This window comes from Staurois parvus, unplaced genomic scaffold (assembly GCF_062004578.1).
Source record: "Staurois parvus isolate SC_StPar_1 unplaced genomic scaffold, SC_StPar_1.0 ptg001418l, whole genome shotgun sequence".
NCBI classification, from domain to species: Eukaryota; Metazoa; Chordata; class Amphibia; order Anura; family Ranidae; genus Staurois; species Staurois parvus.
Genome location: NW_028319214.1, coordinates 1401625 through 1429506, shown reverse-complemented (window position 1 = coordinate 1429506; position 27882 = coordinate 1401625). Strand labels below are relative to the sequence as shown.

At 42.7% G+C, this 27882-nt stretch overlaps 1 protein-coding gene across 5 annotated transcripts in view; it reads left to right on the top strand.

The window, feature by feature from the left end:
* The window catches only part of MPHOSPH9 (M-phase phosphoprotein 9), a 112869-nt gene that overhangs the window by 64233 nt on the left and 20754 nt on the right, over positions 1-27882 (top strand). For 3 of the 5 annotated variants that reach the window (XM_089662004.1, XM_089662001.1, XM_089662002.1), the window contains 3 exons: positions 12711-12863; positions 19950-20110; positions 26990-27151. In XM_089662004.1, coding sequence (XP_089518130.1) covers positions 12711-12863; positions 19950-20110; positions 26990-27151 — 476 coding nt within the window. The remainder of the gene's footprint in view (positions 1-12710; positions 12864-19949; positions 20111-26989; positions 27152-27882) is intronic. The other 2 variants (XM_089662003.1, XM_089662005.1) reach the window with 2 other exon arrangements.

Sequence of the window (27882 nt, the reverse complement as noted above, 5' to 3'; positions counted from 1 at the left end):
AAGTTCTTAATGAATTTACGATAAAAATGTTCAAATCCAAGAAACCTCTGGATTCCTGTTCGATCTGTTTGTACTGGCCACTCGAGAATTGAACCAACGTTTTTGCAAATCCATTGCGATGCCTGATGTTGAGATAATTAGTCCCAGAAACTTGATTGTTTCTTTCTCAAACTCAAACTTCTTAGCCTTTGCATATAACTTGTGTTTCTGGATACGGCTGAGTACTTTTTTTAACTTCCACAAGGTGTTCTTCCATGGAAAGGGAGAATGAGTATGTCATCAAAAAACTCATGAAGAGGTCGATAAAGTCTTTTCTAAAGATATTCTTGACGAAGTGCTGGAAAGTAGCTGGAGCATTGCATAGTCCAAAAGGCATGACTAAACACTCAATGGCCACACAAGTATGGAAAGCTGTTTTCCATTCATCCCCTTCCTGGATTCTTACCAAGTTATGTGCACCATGTAAATCAAGCTTTGTGAATACTTTTGCTGCTGTGACCCACTGGAAATGTTCTGGAACAAGTGGAAGAGGGTATTTTTTGCTTGACTGTTAGTTTATTTATTTAATTATTTGTTACAGGTACTTAGACAGCACTGTCAATTTACGTAGCGCTTTATATGCATATATTGTACATTCACATCAGTCCTTAGCCCTCAAGGGGCGTACAATCTAAGGTCCCTAACTCACATACAAATACTAGGGCCAATTTAGACAGGAGATAATTAACCTACCAGCATTTCTTTGGACTGTGGGAGGAAACCGGAGTACCCAGAAGAAACCCACGCAAGCACATCAGTCCCTAACCTTCAAGAGACGTACAATCTAAGGTCCCTAACTTACATTCATACATACACATACTAAGGCCAATTTAGACAGGATCCAATTAACCTACTGACATGTCTTTGGAGTGTGGGAGGAAACCGGAGTACCCAGAGGAAACCCACACAGGCACAGGGGAACATGAAAACTCTAGGCAGATGGTGCCGTGGTTAGGATTCAAACAAGCGACCCTAGTACTGCGAGGCAGAAATGCTAAACATTTAGCCACTGTGCTGTCTCTATTTAGTTCTCTATCATTCACACAAGGTTTCAGGGTGTGATCTTTCAAAAAATATGCCAAACCCAGTAGGGGAATGGATGGACAAATGGAACCCCCTTTCCAGGTTTTTATCGATCTACAGGCGCAATGCCTCTAGCTCAAGTTCTGATAAGGGGAAAATTCAACCAAGTAGAATATTGGCCCTGGGTAACAGTTCAATCTGGCAATCGCATGGCAATCGTATGACCGATGGGGCAGGAAGGTCTCAGCCGCCTTGTTATCAAAGACATCTAAGAGATTATGATAAGTGGATGGAACATGTGATGAGGTCTCTGGCTGCATTTTCATAAGGGGGGGCCAAAGTAGTTACCGCTTGGTAAAAAAAAATGTTGCTGACAGTAGGTGGTAGGAAATGACACAGTTCCAGACTCCCAGTTTATTTGGGTTTGTGTGCCTGCAACCATGAAATGCCCAGAATGATGGGAAACAAAACCACTGCATGCCCCGGATTCAACAATTGCTTGGGTTTGGATGCTCTTCTCAGGTAGCTGTAAGGAGACAGCCAACAGGAGATGATTGGAGATGCTCTTTACAGGATAACTGGAAGCATCAGAAGCAGGAGCAGACTTCCACGGCCTTACTGGACAGTCATGCAGATAGTGACCTGCACCACCGCAGTAGAGGTATAAGTTGCTCTGCTTGCATCGGAGTCTTTCCTTGGATGACAGAGGTGAAATGGTAAGTCCCAATTGAATAGATTCCACCATGGAGGAGGATGTTGGCGGAGCTGGATCCGGGTGCAAAGAAGTAGCTGGTGTCCAGGTAGGTTGAGTATTGCCAGACCTCTCTGCCCTCCTCCCTCGGATTCTGTGATCAAGTTGAATAGCAAGCTGGGTCAAGTCTGAGAATGTTGTTGGTGGATCCAGTCTGGTAAGTTCATCTTTGAGAGCCTTTGAAAGTCCCAAAAGGTAACTGCTACCACAAGGCTGCATCATTCCAGGCTGTTTTCAGAACTCTATTTGCGGAACCTATAGTCCTCCACGCACTGAAGTCCTTGCTGGAGTGTATGCAGGATAGTGTCTGCTGTAGAGGTTCGTTGGGGATCATCATAAATCTGAGCCATGGCCTCAAAGAGGGAAGAGACTGACAGAAGGACCGGGCTGGTCTGTTCCAAAAGATGATGGGTCCATGATTCTGGTTCTTCATGCAATGGAGAAATGACAAAGCCCACCTTGGTGAACTCAAGAGAAAACATTCGTGGTTGTAACTCAAAATACAGTTGGCAAGCATTGTGAAATATCAGAAATTTTGGCAATTTCCTGGAAAGCGTTTTGGGGTAGGCACCTGAGGCTTCGGGGGAAGGGGGGAGGATCACTACTGTAGATGCAAGAGCTGAAGCTGTAGTTGTAGTGTTCAGGGAGCGCCTACAATCTTCAAGCTGGAAATAACCCTCCTGCTGTCCTGTCACGACATGGATTAGGCTTCGAATTTACTGGCATAGAGCCTCAAGCAGAGAGGTACCTCCTCCAGACTCAGCCATGGCTGAATGGTACTATCACGTACCTGGTAAAGACTGGAATGTTGTGGAGGCCTCTCTTGCACCTCCCGCCCAACACTGCTGAAGGTGGAGACAGAGTGTGAGGGCAAAGAGTGGCAGGAGTGCTGGAGTAGCTGGCTGATGGTGTCCACTCTGTAGGTGGGTAGAGCTGGTAGTTGCAGTTCTCATAATGAAATGCAGGAGTAGCTTGGCACCAGAGCAGAAGACAGAAGCAGGACCAGTACACTGGCAGCGTTCAGCAGTCAGCAACAACCAGGCAGCGAAGGACTGAATTGGCAGACAGAGCAAGTCCAGGAGGCTGGCCAAGGTCAGTAACAGCCGGGCAAAGCGGTACAGAAGCAGCAGGCAAAGGCAAGTCCAGTAAATAGGCGGAGATCAGAGTAATCAGGGGAACAGAGTTTAGGCAGGAGCAGAAGCAATGTCCAAGGGCAAGCCGGGTCATACATAGGTAAGCAGGTACAGCGGATCAGGTCACAGGAACAAGCTGAAGACTATTCAGCAACTGCTCATAATGACAGACAAGTTATAATAGGCCAGTGGGCACCAAGTGTGCACGCTAACTGGAATGTGAGCATTACCATTTGCATGTACACATGATGAACTGAAACAGCACGTCTATTGCTTCTTCGCTCAGAAGTATGAGCATGTAAGCAATGCATACAAATATGAGCATAAGCCTGTACAGGTTTTCTGGTGCTAGAAATTCTGTTTCCTTAAATTTCCTGTTTTATCTCCTGAACAGGAAGCAAAGGAAAATATCCCTTCCAGGGCATAGATTGCAAAAGAAAAAAAAATTTATAAAAAAAATATTTTAAGGCCAGGGAGACTTAAATAATTGATCCATAGTTTGTGGATCTTATAGAATAATACCATAGCATGGTAACTGATGACAACCTCTTTCCTAATTGTATGATACGAGACACATGACAAGTATTCAGTAACATAGGTTTATGCTGCAGCCTTCAGGAGACTGGACATGGGCAAATGAGCTCTAAGGGCAATCCAGTATAACTCCTTTCAATCCCAGCATGCCTCAGTTTTTTGCTAGTATTCTTAGTAAAATTGACATCTTCTCTCTGTTCTGGGAGAAGCAAACATTTACTTTTTTCTCTTTTATTTTTTTTTTTAATTTTTTTAAATCAAAATTTATGTCTACTATCAAATTTGCTGCGGAACCATTGGTACTCATTTTTGCAGCTTCTGGATTGACAGCATTTTGGCTATGCCTAGGGGGCTGTACTTAGACTAGGAAGAAGAAGCAAGACCAGCTTGAAATATTTTTCTTTGGGCACTGAACCGTGCAATTGGTGCACCCCTAGGCACCTGGTGTTACCTGTTGAGTCAGCTGCAGGGTGCTGTACGTGTTCAGGGCCATGGTTCACCTACCTGGCTGAATGCCATCCCTGAAGATTCGTTAGTGAGTTTGCCCACCAGGACAGTGAAGACCACTGGATAGGGTTTGCTCCTGGTCTGCCTGGTGTGAACTGCAGGATGAAAACTTGCCTTGTTCCCCTATGGGTTAAATTGTGGAGCATTACTATTTTTGGCCCAGTGCCTAAACAAAGTCTGTGCAACCTCCTCTTGGATTGGTGTATTACGCTTGTGTACGCCATCTTTGGCTTCCTGCTGTCTCCAGTAATGAGTCACAGACAGAATCAACTCTTCCTGCTCTGAAGTTCCTGCTTTGAGTACCCCAGTAAAAATTACTCACTTTCATACTATGGCGGATTATAAGAGCAAAGGGTGGGGGTAACCCTGCTTATATAGGATTGCAGCATTTCATCTAAGTGTCCGGACACAAACACCCCAGAACTTCTGTCCCCAGCCTGAGTCACTACCATTCTGAGAGGCTTCCTTAACGTGTATGTAAACCCTCACATTGTAAAACAAGCGATTCAGTTTAAAATGGGAGTGAAAGGCAACACATTTGTGTATACATATAAAAACATTATAAATGACACCCCCCCCCCCTTTTGTTATAAGTACATACCCTCTGTTCTCAGTTGCCTAAGGATCTTAGAGAGGTGGGGGAGGAGAAGCAGCAGTACACTGATTTTACCAATGAATGGCTGTGCAGGGAGGGGGTGTGTCAGCAGAACATTTAAGGACAATGTTCATTGATCATCGAAGGACAGGAAGGCTGAGTAAGGCTAAGTTCACACTAAAAGGGGGGTTGTGAAAAGAAATTCACAGAGAAAGTGGCTACATTATGAACAGAGTGTGACAATCAGAAAAATTTCCAAAAATTATGCTTTATTACATATACAAGTTTGACATTTGGGCAATCGCCCTGGTTTACCATCACCTCAGTATGAGACAATACACACAGACCTAAAACCATATAAAATGACACCAAGACCGGTCCAAATAATTGTGCAACAAAGACAGTGACTACTAGAGCCTAAAGTCTTTGTAGCACTGGCTCACAGGTGAACACTTCCCACAGGAGGTGTATGCAAAAATTATACCATAGGTATACCATGTAACATGTTGTAAATATGTAGACATATGCTACTACCAAAATGGTTATATCCCAAGCAGGGAGTGTCAAAACATTACACTATAGATATAAAATATCACATGTATGCAGTGCAGCAAGCACAGTATGCGTCAAAAAGAGAAGCATGCCTCTAGGCCTATAAGAGACAAAAAATGAATGTCATATATAAAATGCAGTACACTCCTATGCCGGCACATGTGGTTGGGGCCCATTCATCTGTAATATAAGCGACTGTTTCCTTAGGGCTCTTAAATGAGAATTAGCCCCATTTGTTACCAGGATGGAAGGATAGATGAAAATAGCAGAGCACTGCTTGAAATGGTTTCTTCACCACTATATGTGGACTACACACCACTTTCTGTAAGGAAAACAAGACAAATCCCAATAAATCTTCTGCCTGTTGAGATACACGTGGTATATCCTGTTTCCTATGAAAAGCACCATGATGTCCCCATCCTGTAGTGAAACAAACAATATGTGGAAAGTCACTGGAAGGGCTTTACTCTATATAAGATGTATAGGTTATATCGATCACAGAGGACCATATAACTAGTGTCCTGTAACAGTCCACTCACCACCTGCGCAATGGATAGTAGGAGAGGAAAAGATGTCCTTCATAGGTACTGCCTTACAAGGCCAGAGAGGCCAGGGAACAACCGCTGACATCAGCCGATATACCGCGGGTTCCAGCCTCTTCTCGGCGCCTGTGCTGCTTAAGCCTGCCTCGTGGCATGTGAAGATGGCTTCCTCCTTGTAGGTCGGCATGCGTTCCACCTAGTGCGCATGACCGGAAGTGACGTATCTGACGTATGACGTCAACGTGTTTCGCCGATGGGCGTATCTCACTCAGCTTCGTCAGGACCAATGAGATTCCTGCATTCCAATTTTCTATTTATAGTGGGTTAAGACCCACCCATTTATGCAAAAATTAACTTGCAGTTATTCCCATTGGAAGAAAAAAAGGGGCTAAATACTTAGCACAGCTGCTGGTCATTATTAAATTCAATTAAAAGAACAAGCGACTGGAAATATCAGAGAGAGGAAAGGCTTGACAATTTCAACAATGCATACACAAATCAAAAAAACCATAAATGTATATACTAATCAATTGGAAAATTACCATGCTTTCACCAAGAGATGGCGATTGTTTAGTGAAGGAATCACCAGGCCTATTCATTAAATCAACAGTTCCTAAAAGTACAGTATGAATTACCACAAAGCCACCACAAGATGGCAATGTTAATTAACGAATCTCACTGTGGATTATATTGCCAAAGATACCTAGACTTCAAATACCCAGGTTTCTATGCATTGCACTTTCCTCAAAGGAGAGGTGATTTTGACAGAGAACTGCTAAAAAAGGAGAAATATTGGATATATAAACTTGATACAATGTACCCAAAGGGGTTAAATGTGGAATGTGATCTCCAAGTATTTTTGGATAAATAGATTTACATAGTTATGTATCCTTATGTTGCCATGCGTCAGTTGATCTATGGCATTTCTCTGTCTTCACTAATGGGTGAATTATATGTCAAAGAATGAAGGTAAACCTTTTGGCATCTGGGAAATACTGATGATCTGATGGTATAAACCTGAATATAGGTCTAAAAATGTAAAAGGACCGACTGTTGAGCTAACTATGCCCTTCCCTCTTAATAATAATGATACCATCAAATGGGTATTTGAAGTCTAGGTATCTTTGGCAATATAATCCACAGTGAGATTCGTTAATTAACATTGCCATCTTGTGGTGGCTTTGTGGTAATTCATACTGAACTTTTAGGAACTGTTGATTTAATGAATAGGCCTGGTGATTCCTTCACTAAACATCGCCATCTCTTAGTGAAAGCATGGTAATTTTCCAATTGATTAGTATATACATTTATGGTTTTTTTGATTTGTGTATGCATTGTTGAAATTGTCAAGCCTTTCCTCTCTCTGATATTTCCAGTCGCTTGTTCTTTTAATTGAATTTAATAATGACCAGCAGCTGTGCTAAGTATTTAGCCCCTTTTTTTCTTCCAATGGGAATAACTGCAAGTTAATTTTTGCATAAATGGGTGGGTCTTAACCCACTATAAATAGAAAATTGGAATGCAGGAATCTCATTGGTCCTGACGAAGCTGAGTGAGATACGCCCATCGGCGAAACGCGTTGACGTCATACGTCAGATACGTCACTTCCGGTCATGCGCACTAGGTGGAACGCACGCCGACCTACAAGGAGGAAGCCATCTTCACATGCCACGAGGCAGGCTTAAGCAGCACAGGCGCCGAGAAGAGGCTGGAACCCGCGGTATATCGGCTGATGTCAGCGGTTGTTCCCTGGCCTCTCTGGCCTTGTAAGGCAGTACCTATGAAGGACATCTTTTCCTCTCCTACTATCCATTGCGCAGGTGGTGAGTGGACTGTTACAGGACACTAGTTATATGGTCCTCTGTGATCGATATAACCTATACATCTTATATAGAGTAAAGCCCTTCCAGTGACTTTCCACATATTGTTTGTTTCACTACAGGATGGGGACATCATGGTGCTTTTCATAGGAAACAGGATATACCACGTGTATCTCAACAGGCAGAAGATTTATTGGGATTTGTCTTGTTTTCCTTACAGAAAGTGGTGTGTAGTCCACATATAGTGGTGAAGAAACCATTTCAAGCAGTGCTCTGCTATTTGCATCTATCCTTCCATCCTGGTAACAAATGGGGCTTATTCTCATTTAAGAGCCCTAAGGAAACAGTCGCTTATATTACAGATGAATGGGCCCCAACCACATGTGCCGGCATAGGAGTGTACTGCATTTTATATATGACATTCATTTTTTGTCTCTTATAGGCCTAGAGGCATGCTTCTCTTTTTGACGCATACTGTGCTTGCTGCACTGCATACATGTGATATTTTATATCTATAGTGTAATGTTTTGACACTCTCTGCTTGGGATATAACCATTTTGGTAGTAGCATATGTCTACATATTTACAACATGTTACATGGTATACCTATGGTATAATTTTTGCATACACCTCCTGTGGGAAGTGTTCACCTGTGAGCCAGTGCTACAAAGACTTTAGGCTCTAGTAGTCACTGTCTTTGTTGCACAATTATTTGGACCGGTCTTGGTGTCATTTTATATGGTTTTAGGTCTGTGTGTATTGTCTCATACTGAGGTGATGGTAAACCAGGGCGATTGCCCAAATGTCAAACTTGTATATGTAATAAAGCATAATTTTTGGAAATTTTTCTGATTGTCACACTCTGTTCATAATGTAGCCACTTTCTCTGTGAATTTCTTTTCACAACCCCCCTTTTTGTGCATGTCTTTTTTGGCTACTGAATGGAGGCCATCTACTGGGTGATATGGTAATTTATTATACAACCTCTAAATAACTATCTTTAACTAAGTTCACACTGGCCTTGTTAGCAAGCGGCAGGCAGGTGTTTGGGAAGCGTTTTTACTGTTTCCCAAATGCCTGGCAAAATTCTGCACATTGCACTGTTCAAAAGGGAGCGTTAGCGTTGCGTTGCGGAAAAATGGACACCTCTGGTCGAGTCAGGAGGAGTTGAAGCCTCCTATTCAAGTCTTTGGTGACGCTCCGCAAACGCCCGCCCGGCATTTGCGGTGCGGTTGCGAGGCGTTTGCGGAGTGGTAACACCATTCAAACTTCATTATAGGCGTTTGGGGGGCGTTTTTAACGCTTGGCAAACACCTAGCAACTCTCGCTAAACCGCGCATGTGGCGCTCCACAAACGCCGGACCAACGCTTGTTAAATGCTATAGGGGCATTTGGCAAGAGTTGGAAAAACAGTCAAGTGTGAACGAGCCCTTACAGCATAGCTAGAAAACTGACTATGTTGAGAACAAGTACATGGTACAGCAGGCACATTTCAGAAACATGAACATGAAATTTTGAGATGACATAATTTTTAACTTCTTCAGGGGTGGCCCTCTCCTCTTGGTTGTCAAGGGAGGAGTTTTCTTATGTCTGAATTTATGGGGAGGTTTTCAGGCTTATTAGAGGCCTCAGATAGCAGGGGGCTCAAGCGAGCTTCCTCACCTATATTCTCCCAGAATCCATGTTTGATCATCCTTTAGTTACATCTGCTTTTACTCATTCTAATGAGCATGGTAACTTGTCTGGTTCCTTGGTCTTGATACATGAGAAGGTTAAGTCTGCTGACATTTACCCCAAACTTCAGGATACCATTACAATCCTTAGTGACACAGTGCACACGTTTCTTGACCTAGCGCAACCTGCATAGACCTTGCCAGGAGTTACCAGCTTGGGCTCTCTTAAATTGGCTCAGCTGCCTAAAACCTTTTCTGTACACTTGCTTTACCTGATTGTCTTGTATAGTCACACTGTCCTCATCCTGAAAAGATCTTCACCCCTGTGTTGCCCAGCAATGTCCTGGTGAGAGTTTTTAAAAAAGTAGTCTGTCTCAGATAAAGACCCAGCCATTCCCTTTTTTTTTGTTCTGTAATATTTATTGAAAGAAAGAAAAAACCAAATGATAGTACAAAAATCATTCGGTACATGGAACAGCATGTAACAAAGGTGATTTAGATGAGAGAAACACACTGATCTGCAGTGCAGTATCAATATGTAGTAACAGCAGTTACAAAGTATCAAGCAGAAATGGAATTAAAGAGGCATAAACCCAACAATGGATAACAACAAGAGCAAAATAGCAATAGAATAAATTAAAGTATTACCCCTATTTAAAAATGTTCCGGGATCAGTGTGTGGCATATAGGGGTAATGTCCTGGAAGAGTCAATTGAAGAGTGTAAGGGGGGAAAGGGGTGAGGGATCCAAGGGGGAAGGACTGGGTGTGGTGGGAAAAGGGAGTATTCCAAGGTGGAGGCAAGGGATAGAAATAGATTGGAGCTGAAGAAGAGAGAAGGCGGGGTAATGAGAGAGGGGGATAGTAGCAGGGTGGGGGGGATAAGGGTTCCTGGAAAGTACCAGTCAGCCGCATGACCGAATGAGGAAAAGTGGAAATCTGTAGAATAAGGGTTGGGGTTTGGTCCCAAGACGTGTCAATCAAAAGGAGCAATGTTGCTTGTACAAATCTGAGTTCTTAAACCGGAAACTCCACATGCAGGCGGAAGTACATGAAGATATGGTTTGACCCAGCCATTTCTTGCTGTAAGGCCTGTCCCTATAGTGGACATTCTAGTGTTTAGGACCCTGTGATTAAAAGGCCTTAAAGCCCTATTTAAGGCCTTGTCCTCCCTTTTTAGGGCCTGCCATGCAACCTGCTGTTGTGACTATATCCAGCTGCCCAACTCTAGTCTGGTCTGAGGCCATGTTTTGGGATCCTCGTTCTAGAATGACAGATCCTTCTGTCCTTTTTGGAGATCCTGCCCTTGACCCTGCGCAATTGTATTGATACGCTAGGGGACACTTTTCACCAAATATCCAGAATTGGCCTTCTTTCAGTGCCTATGCGGAGGACCTTCTGGCTGAAATGTTGGTCTGCAGAGCATAAGTGCAAGAAGTATTTGTGTGGATGCATTTTCTGGGAAACACCTGCTTTTGTTAAGTCCCTGGACAGCTTTATGAAGGAAGTCATGGGGGTTGGGAAGAGTGTCCTTTTGCCTTAGAAAAAGAATGCAAAAACTCCAGTGGGCTAACTTTCTACGAAAAAAAGAGTTCCTTTTTTTTCTCTCAGGCCTCCAAGACCAAGGCCAAGCCTGGATCTCAGTTCCTGCCATAAGCCGTGGACTCCCAAATCCACCAAGTCCTGCTCCCAATAAGGGGGTATTTCTACTTGTCAGAGTGGTGGGATGTCTGTTAGGCTTCGCAGCTGGTCTGGTCCCAGGACATTTCAGACACTTGGATCCAAAATGTTGTATCTAGGAACTACAAACTAGAATTTCTGTCTCTGCCTCCAGCCTATTTCATGGTGTCAAACATGCCAACATCTCAGTAAAGATTGGCGCACCTCCCCACTGCTCTTGTGCAGCTCCTGTGACATGGCAACATATCCATTGTCCCAGTAAGAGAGGTTCCAGGGTTCTATTCAAACCTGTTCACTATCTCCAAGGCAAGAGGGCATCCGCTCCATTCTGAGTCTAAACGTTTTTTAACATATATCCCCTTCTGGCACATCAACGCCACCTGCGTTTTGCTGTGGCCATGCAACATTACCATTCTCTTGCACTTTCCTTTGGTCTAATCCACTGCACCTCCGTTTTTACCAAGCTGCTGTTCCTTGTTCCTGTTCTGCTTTGCTTTCATACTTGAATATCTTAACCACTTTCTAAGGGAACAAACAGCTTGATTCTTGACAGCCAATGTCCACTTGACCATGCAGAGCCTACAGAGATTTGAGTGAATCATAAACCTCCAAACAGTATCTGTGGAGTGTCTGGGTTTGTCCTGGATACAGCCCTGTTAAAGGTTATTCTTTCCCCCAGAAAAAATCCAGTCTGTCAGCTCGCATGCTCAGACTCTTAGGTCATGGATTCACCAAACCATCTGCTTTTGCATAAGTGTTGGGCCTGGTGGTGTCCCCCTTCAAGGCATTTCTATTGGCCCTGTTTCACTCCAAACCATTGCAACTCAACATTCTGATAGTGGAGGACAAGTGAGATCAGTCTCTGGATCATCCAATGCTCCTGACCAGCAGGAACAGACTTGTCATTATGTGGTGGATCTGCAGTTGGAATCAAAGAAATCTTTCTTCTACATGATCTGGCTGGTGCTCACGATGGGTGCCTTGCTTGCTGTGAGCAACTGAAATTCCACCCTTGTGAGTGCTCTCTGGGATGTTCCCTGTCTTTTTTGTCTTAAATCTGGTCTGAATCAACAATTAATTAAAAAAAATGAATATACCCTCAGCAGCTGTGGAAAAATATAAAAATGTAAACCTATACGAATCCAAAAAGCATTGCTGTATTTTAGATTTGTGGATCAACAATTAGCTTTGAGTACTATCAAGGGGTATGCTATGGACCTAGCAAATCTTTTCCAAAGATTGTTTGCCTCTCGCTCATTAGTGAAGTGAAACTGGATCTCAACCTGGTTCTGTCAGCTTTAAACATGCCCTTTAAACCTGTCAGAGATATTATCTTGTCTTATCTCACTAGGTTGCCTTTCTAAATGCCATACGTTTTGTGGGTCAAGTCTCTGAGCTGGGGACCTTATCCTATAAAGAACCCTTCCCCAGGTTACACAGGGACCAGATTGTTTTAAGGATTAATGCCTATTTTCTTCCCAAGGTTATTTCTTTCTCTCCTATTGCTTTGCTGAGGCATGCTGGGAGTGGGAGAAGTTAAACTGGGCTGTTCTGTCCAATCTCCTAAAGGCGTCAGCATAACCCTGTTGTCTTGGTTACTTGTTCTGTGTCCCTTTTTAATGTACTCCAAGAAAATAATTTTACAGGTAAGTAAAAAATGCTATTTTTTATTATCATCATCAGGCTGATTCTGTATTTGCAAAGTTCCTGTTTGTACAGAAAGACAGGAACTACATGGCTTAAGTATCTGAGAGACTGGCTAGTAACAAACAGGCACTGTGGAGTGAGTTTCAAGCATAAAGAATATTTACTGCATATATTAGAGCTATACATAGACCATTTTGTTTTTATGTTGTCATTTTAGCAAACAATTGTCACACACTGCTGGTAACTTGCATACTGTGGATACTGCACCCTGGAAGTCGGTGAAATCTGAAACACTGTGTACTAATCAACCAGTTGACAATAAAGCCATAGAGATGGAGAATGAACATGACACTTCATATGTGCCAAACAGGTAGGTAAAAAAATAGAAAAGAAAAAGATATTTGGAAAAGGAGTGTACATAGAGCAGGAATGCTGGGCCTTTAGACTCCAGGTCTAGGCATCATCACAATACAGTTAGCCACATGCATTACATTCTGATTTTACTCATCACTGAATTTCTTCCTGCACGTTATTTATTTTTAGGTTGTATAATCCTACATTTGTATGACATGCAAGTTGTGGTATTAGTATATTTATCCATTTCCTGCACATGTATACCTCTCTTACATTTTAGCAATGAGGCTGTTAAATCAACAGTTATGTTGAAATTCCTTATGACAATACTTATGTAATAAATGTATCAATTTTCAAGGCAAGGAACGATTTCTTTTGGCAATATTGTTTTGCGAGACTTAAAAAAAAAACAAAAAACAAAATAACAGTTTTAGGGTCAGTTCATTAGAACAGGCTGCAAAATGCAGGGGAATGCACAAAAGCACTACTTTTTCAGAAATGCACCAAAGCTCATGGTATTGCGATTGCATGTAATTTGTTGACTGAAAATGTGCTGCGTTTGTGGTGCCAATAACAAATAATTGGTGTCTGCGAACGTCTTCCAAGTGCAGCGCTTTATGTGTGGTGTAGGAAATGCTCATAGAACATGCCTTTCCCGCACCACGTTTTGTTGTGAACGGCCCTTAGTCTATTTTAAAATAGGAAGTGCAAAGCATAACAATGTGATTTACAAATAAACAAAGTTTCTTGTTTTCAGTTCTCTGTGAAATGCTGCAAACATGAATGAATGGAACAAAAAAAAAAAAAGCTGTTTGAGGAAACCATGTTCTGAAAAGGAATATCCTGCACCAACTTGTGTACTTACTACAAACCCTACCTATTGCTATGCCCCTCACCTTTATCTGATCCTTAAAAGGTGAAATAAAATTCCTACAAGCCTACAAACCCCTACAAATTTCCAGATCTATTCTCCAACATTCCCAAATTCAGAGGAGAACTCATGTCCCCTGATCCTGTCTGCTACCACCAGCCAGTACAGCTGAATGGATTACTCTACTGGAATAAATGTTCATCCTTTAGGAGCTTGGAGAATATTGAGCAAAAAGCATTCTCTATTCTACTCTATGCCCTACTGTGGACTCCTAAAAAACCTTCCACCCCAAAACTAACATCCCCTGATAGGAACCATGCTAAAAGTGATTCATACAACTCCATGCCTAAATATTTTGGAGTCCTAAATGATTCTGATGACACCAGGGATCAGAAATCTGAAGTTTACCCTGCTACCCAAGATCACCAGTTCAAACTCTTTCTACTCATCAACAAATTTAGACTCTATCACTTTCTGACTCAAGGGGCTCTGAGAACCATCTCAGATATTTAAAGGATGGTAGACCCTTTATTGAAGACATGGCAAACCATGCAGAACCACCACTTCATCAGCTCCCTCAAATCTAGCAAAATGGGTTTGGCACCACTAACTACATTTTAACATCTCTGCCTAGACTCACAGCTACCTTGACATGCATTCAGTCTCTTTTTCTTATAGCTCCGCCAGTGGGCTATTCTTCCCCCTTTCTCTGTAAATGAGAAGACCTAAACCTAATGTTCATGTCAGGAACAGAGAGAATACATAGTATATTTTGCTCTTCCATTTCAAGCAGACTGGGATATAAATTGCTGACCAGATAGTACAGGGTTCCTGTGCTATTACACAAAATATATCTCACATTCTCGCCAACATGTTGGAGATGTAAACTGGAAAGAGGAACCCTACTCTGTCTTGTGGTTGTGCCCACTCTTACAGACCTACCAGTGTATTAGTCAGCACTTACCTCGGTTACTACCCTCCTCCCTATCTGCCTTCCATCTAAGGGGCCACTGACCAAACAGCGCAACAAAGTCCTAAGACAGCAAAGAAGCAGATACATAATTTCCAGATATTCCTTAATTTTCTGTATTCACATTCTCGTTGTTTGATCAGCACTTACAAGGGTTGGTTTACTTTCTCATGTATGAAAATTAAAAGCTACCTTTCCATGATTTATAAGTCTCATGCACATGGCACATGAGGCCAAACTGCAAACATACTTCTATGCCTAGGAGACACGGCTGCAGGATAAGGCAGCCCATCATAATGAATGGCTGTATGTAGGTATCTGGCATTCTAGCATAAATATGGATACACGCACAGGTGTAAATTCCTGAACCCAGCTTGTGTGCGTCCAGGGATTTGCGGCCGTGTACGTGTGTGTGCTTATTCAAGTATGCCAGAAACCCATATAAGCCATTCATTACTATGGACAGCTGTACACTGCAGCTATGTCTCCCAGGTGTGCAAATGTGCCCAAAATTTACCTCACACAGCCTCATGCAAATGTTTGCATGAGCCCATAATCTGTTTGTGTTCACTGCATGGTGGACAGTGTGCTCAATATTTTTCTTTTGTACAGTGGGCGTCCTTTAAGCTGTAGTTATACTCAGCCATTCAGTTCCTGAAATTACTTTTCTGCAACCAGTTTTTTTTTGGCTATGTTTCTTGTCCGAAGCCGATGCCATGTTTACTGTTCTTTTCCTGCATCTATCCTGTATGAAACTTCCGCCCTTTCTCATAGTAAGGGCTGGAATCTCACAAATACGCATTGGGCTGCTTGCGGAAGCTGTGTATGGTGCCATACTCTCGCGGGACTGCAATGCAATGCTACAGAGAGTGGATGACATAGGCACGGCATCCTCCGGAACAGACCGACGGCATACAGAGCATGCCGTGAAACGCCTCAAATGTGCGCATGCGCCGGTGATGTTGTGAAATTGCACTTGGCTCAATTTCTACAGAATGGCAAAGGTTAGAAAGAATGCAAACAGAGCACCATGCATATGGTTTATAAACTATTTTAATGGATGAAAGTCAGAATGTTGCATTTACTACCACTTTAAGAAAAAAAAAGTTTTATATACTGAACGAGTTTTGAAATGAAAGTGAGTGGAAAGTTATGGCTAAGGGCAGGATGTATGTGGGGTTGATAAAGTTAAAGTGTTACTAAACCCAGGACCCTGCATTCACTACAGTATATCTGGTCTCCCACAGTACAAAGAAGATGGAAATGCAATTATTTTAGTAAATACAAACTGCTAAATACCTTTTCTCATCAGAAGTTAGAGCAGTCTTGTGACTTCTATCAGTGTGCAGCAAAGCACTGGTTACAGCTTGCAGGAGGAGTTTTAATTTTCCTGTAGGAGGATGCAGGACCCCTGACCTCTGTCTGGACAGTGCTGATCGGCCCTGTGCTGATCACATGCACTCTCCCAAGATTTAAAAGAAAAAAAATCTCTCCAGCAATACACCCCAAACAGAACATGTGCAGAGTGTCTCCACATGTGTCTTATCAAGAGATAAGAGGGGAGCACTGGAAGAATGGGAGGATCAGTGAAGACAGGATCAAACAGCGGTTTAACACAATGCAGAGGATTACCCTTAGGTTCCACAGTGAGTATAACGAGCATGATTTACTGCATATACAGACTGATTTTACTGTTGTGGGTTTAGTAACACTTTAAGGGGTTAAATAGGAAAATTCTATAGTTATTGTAAAAAAGAAATACAAGAAGTAATATGGAGGTTTAGTTTCTCCTGTCAATTGCAACCTAATATAGAGTTTTCATGTTTCAAATAATAATATGGAATGTTCAATAGTTTAGGTGGGTAGAGATAAATAGCAGTGAAGTATTTGAAGTATAAAAGTTTACCTTTACATAAAGTAAAGAATACATGTGAAATTTGGATTTCTAGATGATGGTGCAGCCTTTGGGCATGCACCTTTTTGAAGGTTTCTGTAGCGACAGTGGTCCTTCTAGAGCAGGGATATTGAATTAAAATTCATGGAGGTCCGGTCATTAAAACTTTCATCAAGCAGAGGTCCATGTCTCATGTTTGTGCTATGACGTGGGCTGTTCATATCGCAGCCCCCCCCCCCCCTTACATTACAGTTTCCCCTTTACATCACAGCCCTCTTTGCATCACAGCCCTCCCTTTATACCACAATACTACCTTTAAAATTGCTGAACCCCCTCTTTACACCACAGCACCCCTCTGTACAATACAGCCCCTTTACATTACAGTGCCTGCTTTACAGCACAGCCCCCCCTTTTCATTCAAATCCCTCCGTATTACATCACAGTGCCTCCTTTACGTAATTGTCCTTGGTCTCCCTTTCACATTACAACTCCCCCATCTTTACATCAGTGTCCTCAGCCCCCTCCCCTTCACATCATTGTTGTCTGTCACGCCTTTACATCACAGGCCCCTTCCTTAAATTCCAGTCCCCGTCCCAGCCCCCCTCCTTAAATTCCAGTCCTTGTCACAGCCCCCCTTCCTTGCACCCCAGTCCCCTTAACAGCCCTCCCTTGCATCAGTCACCTTCACAGCCCCCCCCCCCCTTCCTTATATCCCAGTCTCCTTCACAGCTACCCTTTTTTGCACCCTAGTCCCCTTTACAGCCCCCCTTACTTGCATCTCAGTCCCCTTCACAGCCCCCCCTTTCTTGCACCCCAGTCCTCTTTACAACCTTACTTGCATCTCAGTCCCCTTCACAGCTTTCCCTTTGCTTGCACCCAAGTCCCTTTCACAGCCCCCATTTCTTGCAGCCTAGTCCCCTTTACAGCCCCCACCTTACATCTCAGCCCCCTTCACAGCTCCCCTTTTCTTGCACCCCAGTCCTCACAACCCCCCTTCCTTGCTACCCAGTCCACTTCACAGCCCCCCTTCCTTGTATCCCAGTCCCTTTCACAGCCCCCTTCCTTGCACTGAAGTCCTCTTTACAGCCCCTTTTTGCACCCCAATTCCCTTTACAGCCCCTCCTTACTTACATCTCAGTCCCCTGCACAGTTCCTCCCTTCCTTGCACCCATTCCCCTTCACAGTCCCCCTTCCTTGCACCCCAGTCAACTTCAAAGCCCCCCTTCCTTGTACCCCAGTCCTCTTTTCAACCTTACTTGCATCTCAGTCCCCTTCACAGGCACCCCCCCCCCCCTTACTTGCACTCATGTCCCTTTTACAGACCTCCCCTACTTGCGTCTCAGCCATCCTTCCTTGTACCCCAGTCCTCTTTTCAACCTTACTTGCATCTCAGTCCCCTGCACAGCCCCCCCCCCCCTTTACTTGCACTCATGTCCCTTTTACAGACCTCCCTTACTTGCATCTCAGCCCTCCTTCCTTGCACCCCAGTCCTCACAACCCCCCTTCCTTGCATCAAAGTCTTCTAAACCCCCCTTCCTTGCACCAAAGTCCTCTTCATAACCCCCTTTTTTGAATCCCAGTCCCCTTTACAGCTCCTCCTTACTTATATCTCAGTCTGCTTCACAGTTCCTCCCTTCCTTGCACCCCAGTCCCCTTTACAATCCCCCTTCCTTCTACTCCAGTCAAATTCACAGCCCCCCTTCCTTGCACCAAGTACCCTTTACAGTCCCCCCCCCCCTACTTGCATCTCAGTCCCCTCTTGCACCCCAGTCCCTTTTACAACCCCCCATTTTTGTATACTGGTCCTCTTCACAGCCTCCTCCCCCCCCCCCCCCTCCTTGCAGCCCAGTCCCCTTTATATGAATTCCCCCTCCCTTATATTTCCCCCCTGCCATTCACAATCCTCTTTTTTGTTACTACCTTGCACAGCAGGTAGAAGGCAAAAGGCACTGCATGCCTGGACAGAGGGGGGGACATGTGGGACATGCTTTTCATGTTAACCGGCAGGTGATTGCTTGCTAGGAATACCTAGCAACCAATCACCAGCTTGTTAACTTGAAAAGTTGGATAGCTCCCGCCCGTTGGCTGGACATGACATGCATTCTACCTTCTATAAAGATGAATGCTGCAGTGACATCGGCATATGTCATTATAAATCTTGGTCAAAATTTATTCAGTTGTCTTTTAAGTAAAAAAAAAAATAACCCAAATTAGTTTATAACCAAAAATTATAATTTTTAAAATAAAATGTATCATTTTCATTTTTTTATATTTATTCTTTGTTTTTTTTTACATACTGTCACCCTAGCAGTACAGTGTCACCATGTGACACTCTACTACTTGTGGGGGGTGAGGAAGATTTTTTTTTTTACACTGATTGCTTTTACACCCATAAAGGCTGTAAGAGCAATCATTTCTCCTCTCTGGCTGCATTCTTGCAGCCATTGAGAAATACTGTGTGAGCTGTGATTGGTCACAGCTTGTCACATGGTACAAGGCTGTTGTGAATAGCCTTATACCATGTGACTTCTGTGATCATTCACAGATTTCACACGTAGTAAGCAATGATGTCAGAAGTGACATCTTGCTTACTACTCTGCATGTGATCACTGATTGCCCAATCAGTGATCACATGATCGGGACCTCACACAGAGGTCCCGTACAACGATCGGTGTTCCACTGTGTCTGGAGGACACAGCGGGCACCAGATTGCGGTGCTGCGTGCTCCCAGGCAGCGCGCACAAGCAGGGGTGGGGAGGCCGTGGGACTACTCTTTTAAGGGTGTTACCAACTTCTGTGCTCTTCCTGTTCTAAGCTCAGACTTTCTGCTGCTTTTAATGGATCACAGTTCTGTTTATTTTCACTTTCAGCGTGTTTGTTCTGTGATTTTCTACTGGTTTCATGTCTGTTGTTGGGCTAATCTCTAGATCTGTATCTCTGGTGCTGCAGATTGCTCAGTACTTTTTCTAATTATCCACCATTTTCTTCTATTGCAGCCCTAATTCAGCTTGGGCGGACATCTTGCTGAGGAGCATTATGCACTGTCATGTTGTTTTCTTGTCTCTGCCACCTGCCATTAGTGCCTGAATTTGGCAATTTGATGGGAGGGGTGTTTAGGGTGTATATGTTGTGTGTTTAGGGTATATATGTTGTGTTGCTTTAATTTACCGTTGTCCCGAGGAAGACTAGCTTGTGCCTCAACGAAATGTCAAAATAAAACGCTATCACCTTTCAAGCCCCTTGAGTTCTGCTTTGTCTTTGTATCTATAAATCTATATATAAGTCTGATTGATTCGATTGAAAATATAGTGATCATTATGATTACAAATTAACTCAATAATAATAAAATGTCATTAATCTTGTTAAGGTACCATTCCCCACCAGAAAAGGATGCTTTACATAGTTATATGGCAGCTAAACCCAAGACAGAAGACAGCAGTACTCAGGAGAGTCCGATTCTAAAAGCCTTAAGAGACTTTGAAGAAGAGAAGGGGCTAAAGGGCTGGAATAAAGAAAGCTCATTTCATAGTAAGTTGGCACATCATCCACATTTATCACACAAACACATTCTTTGTGTGCTGCTCCAACACTTCCAGTCATTTTGCAGTGTATAACAATGTGGTGCATTATCGGAAGACAACAGAAGTCATTGTTAAATCTGTCACAGGCTGAAAACCGGACAATGCTGCCCTTTTATATATTTGTCTGAAGCATTCGGGTTGTTTCCTAAGTGTATATTAAATGAGAATGCACAGTTATGCCTTTGTGAGGGAAATAATAAAACGGCAAATGTTTAGCTTAGTTACTTACTGCCTTGCCTTTAAGCCTTTTATAACCTATACCTAACCTTATAATCAGTGGCCTCTAATAAAGCAACAGAAATAAATGAGGGAAATGGTTCTGGTGGGGGAAGCAAAAAGACCCTGAACCAGGTTACATATTTGTCCAAGAAGTTTAAGTCACAGACCAATTGGAAATAATTTTATTATAGAATATAAAAGAAAGAAAGAAAGATGCCTGTAGGGCAGTGGTGGGCAACCTTTTTTTTTCAACTGAGCCAAATCTCGCCAAAACCACGATTGAAATTTATTTTGAGAGCCACATTTTTAAAACTGAAAATACATAGGATGGTACACTGTTTTTAGTTTCAATAAGTTTTTATAGTAATTCATCCCCCATAGTAATTCATCCCCCATATAGTAATTCATCCCCCATATAGTAATTCATCCCCCATAGTAATTCATCCCCCATAGTAATTCATCCCCCATATAGTAATTCATCCCCCATAGTAATTCATCCCCCATATAGTAATTCATCCCATATAGTAATTCATCCCCCATATAGTAATTCATCCCCCATATAGTAATTCATCCCCCATATAGTAATTCATCCCCCATAGTAATTCATCCCCCATATAGTAATTCATCCCCCATATAGTAATTCATCCCCCATATAGTAATTCATCCCCCATAGTAATTCATCCCCCATATAGTAATTCATCCCATATAGTAATTCATCCCCCATATAGTAATTCATCCCCCATATTAATTCATCCCTCATATAGTAGTAGTAAGTAAGTAGCAAGTAGTAAGCCAAGTCCCCCCTGTGTCAATTCACTTACGTTTGCTCCGCGCGTTCTTCTCGCCGTGTTCCCGCGCCGTTCCGGTCTTCAGGGCGGACTGTGAGAGGAGCCTAGCTCCTCTCACGTTCGTCACGCTGCCCCGCCTACACACATCCTGACAGCCAATCACTGGCTATCAGGATGTGAGTGGCAGAGAGACTGGCCAATCATTGCATTTGAGCGCGCTGCCCTGGCTGTTTTTTTTTTGGATCACGCTCTGCAGGCCGGATTAAAAGGTCCGCCGGGCCGTAGTTTGCCCATTGCTGGCCTAGCTGCAGAGTCCTGACTTTTGGGGCGGCCGCCCGAGAGGAGGGAGGGGAGCGGGCACCCGGCACACAGAAGAGCCGCATTAAAGTGTGTAAAGAGCCGCATGTGGCTCGCGAGCCGCGGCTTGGCGACCACTGCTCTAGGGTATTGTGGAAACACTTCATCCGATATACAAGTATTTATGTATTCCATTAAAGTGTGTGTAAACCCTGACAATGAACTTCTCTCATCAGCTCCCTTTGAACCTCTTAAATTCATTTTTGAAAGTGTTTTTTTTTTATGAGTTGCATAAATGTAAAAAATACCCGATGATCTGAAATCTCCTGGCATTACTACTTCACAGTTAAAACTGGTGGTCCTTTTTCTTAGGGCTTGTTCACACTTGACTAAATTTCTAACTCTTAAAAAACACTCCTATAGCAATAGTATGGGCATTAGACAGGCATTGACAAGCTTTAGTATGGGTGTTAGACTGGTGTTTTACCAGTGTTAAAAATGCTCCCCAAACTCCCTATGCATAGTTTTGTGGCATTTTGTAAGCATTTTACAAGCATTAAAACTGCACCACAAACACCTTTAATTAACTGTAATGTTATTAACGTGCTGCAACCAAACTGCAAACATACCGCAAACACCTGCCAGCACGTTTGTGTAGCATCACCATAGACCTGAATAGGCTTGAAAGGCTTCAAACTCCTCCAGACTCGACATGAGGCTTGAATTTTGAAGCTTCATGTTTTGTTAATGTGAACAGCACTGTATGCTGTCCATACTATCATTTTCATAGGCGCTTGAGCTTTAAAAACGCCCCTCAAACACATGCTTTCAATGCCCGTGTGAATTAGGCCTTACAGCTTTGAAGCAGACGAAAGCAAAGGCCTGGAAGTGCCCCACCTTTTAGTATAATCGAGAACAGATCTAGATTCACTTAAAGCGGAGCTCCACCCAAAAGGGGAAGTTCTGCTTTAAGCACTTGTCCCCCGCTCCCCTTTAAGGTTTGGCAACTTTGGGGAGTGGGTACTCGAATTTGACAGGTACCCGCTCCCACTTCCTCTGCGATCGCCCCCTCCCTCTCCGTAGTCTTCTGGGACATGTGACAGGTCCCAGAAGACTACGGGGCCATTCACAAAGCGCAGCGCTTCTCGCACATGCGCAGTGGGCACCCGGCTGTGAAGCCGCAAGCTGTCACAGCCGGGTGCCCACACTGAGAGAAGATGGCCATTGAAACCAGCGATGGTGAGGACACCGCTGGACCGAGGGACAGGTAAATGTCTATATTTTGAAAGTCAGCAGCTGCAGTTTTTGGAGCTGCTGACTTTTTTTTTTTGTCAGGTGGAACTCCACATTAAAGCAGAGTTCCACTAACACTGTCAAAAAATAAAGTCGGCAACTACAAAAACTGTAGCTGCTGATTTTTAAAAAACAGTCACTTACCTGTCCCTCGGTCCCGCGGTGTGTCCCCCACAGCCAGTTTCACCGGCCGTCCTCTATTCCAGGAGGCTGGCATCTTCAGTGTGGGTACCCGGCTGTGATAGCTTGCGGCTTCACAGCTGGGTGCCCACTGTACATGCGCGAGTAGCGCTGCGCTTCATGAATGGTCCTGTAGTCTTCTGGGACCTGTCACGTGTCCCAAAAGACTACAGGGAGGGAGGGAGGACACCTTCTGCTTCCGATGCCTAGGCAATCGGACCGGAAGTGGGAGCGGGTACCTGTCAAATTCGCGTTCCCGCTTCCCCCCCCCTCCGCCTTCCAAAGGTGCCAATCCTTAAGGGGGAGCGGGGGAGCAGTCCTTAAAGCGGAACTTCCCCTTTGGAGCTCCGCTTTAAGTGATTTTCTGATTGCCACATTTTTGTCAATCTTACAAACCTTTGGCTGAACTGTTCCTGCCCTCCAGTTTTGGCACATAGGGGTCAATTCACTAAGAGATATATACCGCATGAATTTTTGAGTTAAAATAACTCCTGCATTATTTACTGAATGTGCTAAATATTTATGTTTTGCAATATCTAGCACTTAAATTTTGCATTTATTTTTGGTGTTTTTTCACAAATTGTTTTTTTTGCAGGCTAACACTGCACCAGAATGCACACAGCAATTATGTGAAACTATGAAAACATTGTAGTGTGCTTTCATTCACAAAATGATCTCCCTCTGATGAAATGTTACAATTTATTTTCATTCCTGAGCTCAGAGGAGAACATTTTTACATTGACACTTTTCACTTTCTAGCCAGTGCAGAGTTCCTTTAATTGTTATTTTGTACATTTCTAAAATACCGCCAGCAAACACCTGGTGATAAATAACGAATATGTGTGTTTTTTAATGAATTGACTTCAATGATTTATCTCATGTTTTCTTGCTTTATTTATCTCACTATTTTAATAAATGTGCGGTATTTACCTCACATTTGATATTTTACTTTGATGAATTGACTCTTATATTATCTTATGTGATATTTCTGAAAGATGAGTCACATGACCTTCATACCGCATGCAGTAACCTTTAGTGAATTGGCCACATAGTTGCCAATATTTAACAAAAAAAATTTTAGGGACACTTTTTTTTTCCTGTATGTCCAGAAAGCCAGTGTAGGCAAAGCAGTATGCTAATTAGGGGTGGGGCATTCATTTGTGGGTGTGGCTCAGCTTGAAAAAGATGGTGGTAGGCGAAAAATGGGTGTGGTTTAAAGTGGGCTAAATATTGGGTGCGGCTTAAAGGGGGTGTGATTAAATAGAGTCAGAGTTTCTTTGGCTCCCCCTCTGCAGTTTTGCTCTCCATACCAACATCCCAAAAAATAAACACACACAAACTTTAATAATGTAAACATGAAGAACAGGTCCAGACTCACGGATTGGTTGATAGAGGTTACTGCAGTTAGTACAGGGGAGGGTCAGAGACTGAAGGTTTAGGACAAGAGTCGGTCAGAGATTGCAGGTGTAGCACAGGTATTGGTCAAAGACTGCAGGCATAATACAGGAGAGGGTCAGAGACTGCAGGAGTAGTACAGGAGAGGGTCCCAGGCATTTCGGGACTTTTGCCAACTATGCACACAACTAATCTACCTATGATGGGGCCTTTGCCTGCAGTCCCTTCAGATAACCTTACTTTCTTACACCACACTCCCCTTCTCCCTCCTTTCAAAACACTCCATGTCCGATTCCCCCCAACTCATCTTTCCCTGGACATTTACTATCCCAGCCACCCTCATGGAGGATCTTCTTCGGTTTTGTTTATGACCTGATATGCAACTTTTTTGTTGTATTTTGTTTGTTCATTTCTATACCATGGCCTATATAGGCTATATAACTCGATATGTAATACCTTACTTCCACCTTACCATGCAATCTCCAATATTTGCATGAATACTCGATAGAATTTTAATAAACATATAGAACAAGATTAAATACCTGTTGATCATGCCACATACTTCAGGGCAGTCAAGTGCACATTTTTTGTGTTATGTTAGGTGGAATTTTACTCTCCCAATGAACATTAACTATTTTTAATCTTTATGCTGCTATCATTCATAAATAGATTGGAAAGCATATCAGATTTACTTAGGTTTTTTTTACATATCTTCACTTCCTGGTTTCCATGCAAAGGCCAATAATGTCATACATCCCAGGAGTATTCATGGGAGGGGGTTTTCTCAGTTAAGTAAACCCTCCTACCTGCATGCCTGTGCCAAGGACGGATGGATTCCAGGAAGAAAATGCTACATGAATCATCTGCCCTTACTCAAGATGGGCATGGCCAGAAATGCTAGGGTGTGTTTTTCAAAGAGATTTCTCAGCAAAATAAAACATGGAAACATAGTTAGATGAGTTTGTGTTGAATATTAAAAATGACATTAATAGCGTTTTTGGTTGCAGTGCTCTGGTGCAGTGTTTTTTCACTTTAACCGCTTAAGGACCGCCCTATAGCAGATATACTGTTACAGGGCGGCACCTGTACGCAGAATCACGTGTGTGTGTATATATATATATATATATATAATGTATACAGTATGTGATTTTGCATTTCCAGGTAGGGGGGCGCGTGCCCTACCCACGCCGCCATGCCATTTGCAGTCGTGGATGTCAATCACGGTCACGGCCGGTGATTACCGAGCATCTCGGATGGGGAGGAATATTGTTTTGTTTACAAGCAATCTTCCTCCCTGTCAGCTCAAGCATACTGCTCGGGATGGCTGTGCACAGTACAGCCATACCGATCAGTGTTCTTACAGTGAAGAACACCCACCCCCTAGTAAAGCACTCCCAGCACACAGTTAACCCTTTGTTCGCCCCTCACATTAACCCATTCCTGCCCAGTGCCATTAGTACAGTGTCATTGCTTTTTTTTTTTTAGCATTGATCACTGTATTTGTGACACTGGAGTGTCAATGACACCAAGTTAGTTTCCCCCCCAGTGTCAGAATGTCCGCCGCAGTCCCGCTAAAAGTTGCTGATCGCCGCTGTATGGAAAAAAAATCCCATTATCTATACCGCCATTTGTAAATGCTATAACTTTTGCGTAAACCAATTAATTTACACATATTGGGATTTTTTGTTTTAGGAAAGAGATGTCGCAGAATACATTTTGGTTTAAATTTATGGCGAAATTTTATTTTTTTAAATTTTTTTACTGGACATGTTTAATAGCAAAAATTCCAAAATATTGTTTTTCTCAAAATTGTCGGTCTTTTTTTTTTTTTGCTTATAGCATAAAAACCGCAGAGGTGATCAAATACCACCGAAAGAAAGCTCAATCCATTGGAAAAAAATTACGTAAATTTCATTTGGGTGCAGCGTTGCATGACCGCGCATTTGTCAGTTAAAATAACGCAGTGCCGTAATGCAAAAAATGGCCTAGTCATGAAGGGAGGTAAATCCTCAGGAGGGCAAGTGGTCTTGGAACTACAGAATACTTAATGTCTTGAGATGGAAGAGTGAGAGGATCTGCGTAGTTTTGCAAAAAAAAAAAAAAACCCATAAAAAACTAGCAAAGGCCGAAAACCTTTAGTCCACAAAAATGCTGTGTGTTGTTAGCTCACAACAGGACTTACGAGTTTTGTAGGTTTGTTAAAATGCTAAATATGCATGTATTGCAAAAATGTATTTTTTTGCCCTTGCATACATTTTTAGCACCATAGGCATCCAGTTGCTTTATAAATCGTCTAGTGCAACACATAAAAATTAAAACCTCAAAAGTTTATTCAAGCATATGAAAATCATAAACTAAAATGAGAAAACATATAGACCCACCACTATTGGCCTCGTTATTTGAATGTAAAGCCGAAAAGGGTCATTATATAAACTCCAATAGTAATGTGTGAAGCAATTCACAATTTGAGAGAGAGCATATACAGTACATTCTATAAAGAAATCATTTGCAACCAGTGGGGAAAAAAAACAAGAATATATATTGAAAAGTGCATCTATGTCTTCTGATTGGTTTCGATTAAAGCCTGTAATTGCCCTTTTAAAGCCCTAATTGACAGTAGGTGTACAGCTGTGTGTGTATGATAAATCTTTCAGGACTGTCAAGTAAACAGACCGTGGCGTCCACTGACTGCTATACTCCTCGTGCTTCTCCAGATAAAAGTAGAGATCGGCAAAACCGTCTTAACTCTCCAGTTGGTCCACGATCCTCTTCACTTCCACCTTCAATCAGGAAGACATCCACTGTTACCACCCCAAGTAAGGGTCTTTCATATAAATTAGTAGAAAGCAGAATGCTGTATGAAGCTTTTGATCTTTTTTTCTCTGGTATAAAATGGATACAAATGAAATGTGTTTTAATGAGTCCATAGACAAGAAAAGGATGTCTTCAAAAATCGGTTAGAATGAGTTTAGGGCAATTGCAAAATTTGTCGCAAGAAAAACAGCATCTGTTAAACACAGGCATACTGCGCAGGTAAAGTATCCTAAGGTTTTGGCATGAATTGGCAGGCGTTTTTAAAAGTCTTGGCGAAAAGTGTATGTCTTGATCCTTAAAACGGTGGCTGTACACCTCAACCAGACCCTGTCACCAACCTAGAAAGTTACAGGTACATACACTGAAAAATCAAAGAGACCTTGTTGCCAGTCTTCTTATGTGTGCATTTAACATATTTTGTGCATGTTATTTACCTGTAGACATCCAAAAGGCCTGAGACACATTTATAGTAGCTATCTTGCTTCATGGTCTACCCTGTATGCCTACAATCGATGGACTGAAGTAGAAAAGATGGCGGCGTCATATGGAAAAGAATGCTGGTGCCTGTATATCCTAATTTCTTACTGTTGAATACAGTTGCTGCAGTAGAACCACATAGGCAGGCGTACACACACACTTACACTTTCCTTTGTGGTCTCTGGAAAACCACAAGCCTCCAACATCCTTCGATTTCAGAGGCATCTTTAAAGCGGTATTGAACCCAAAACCAAAA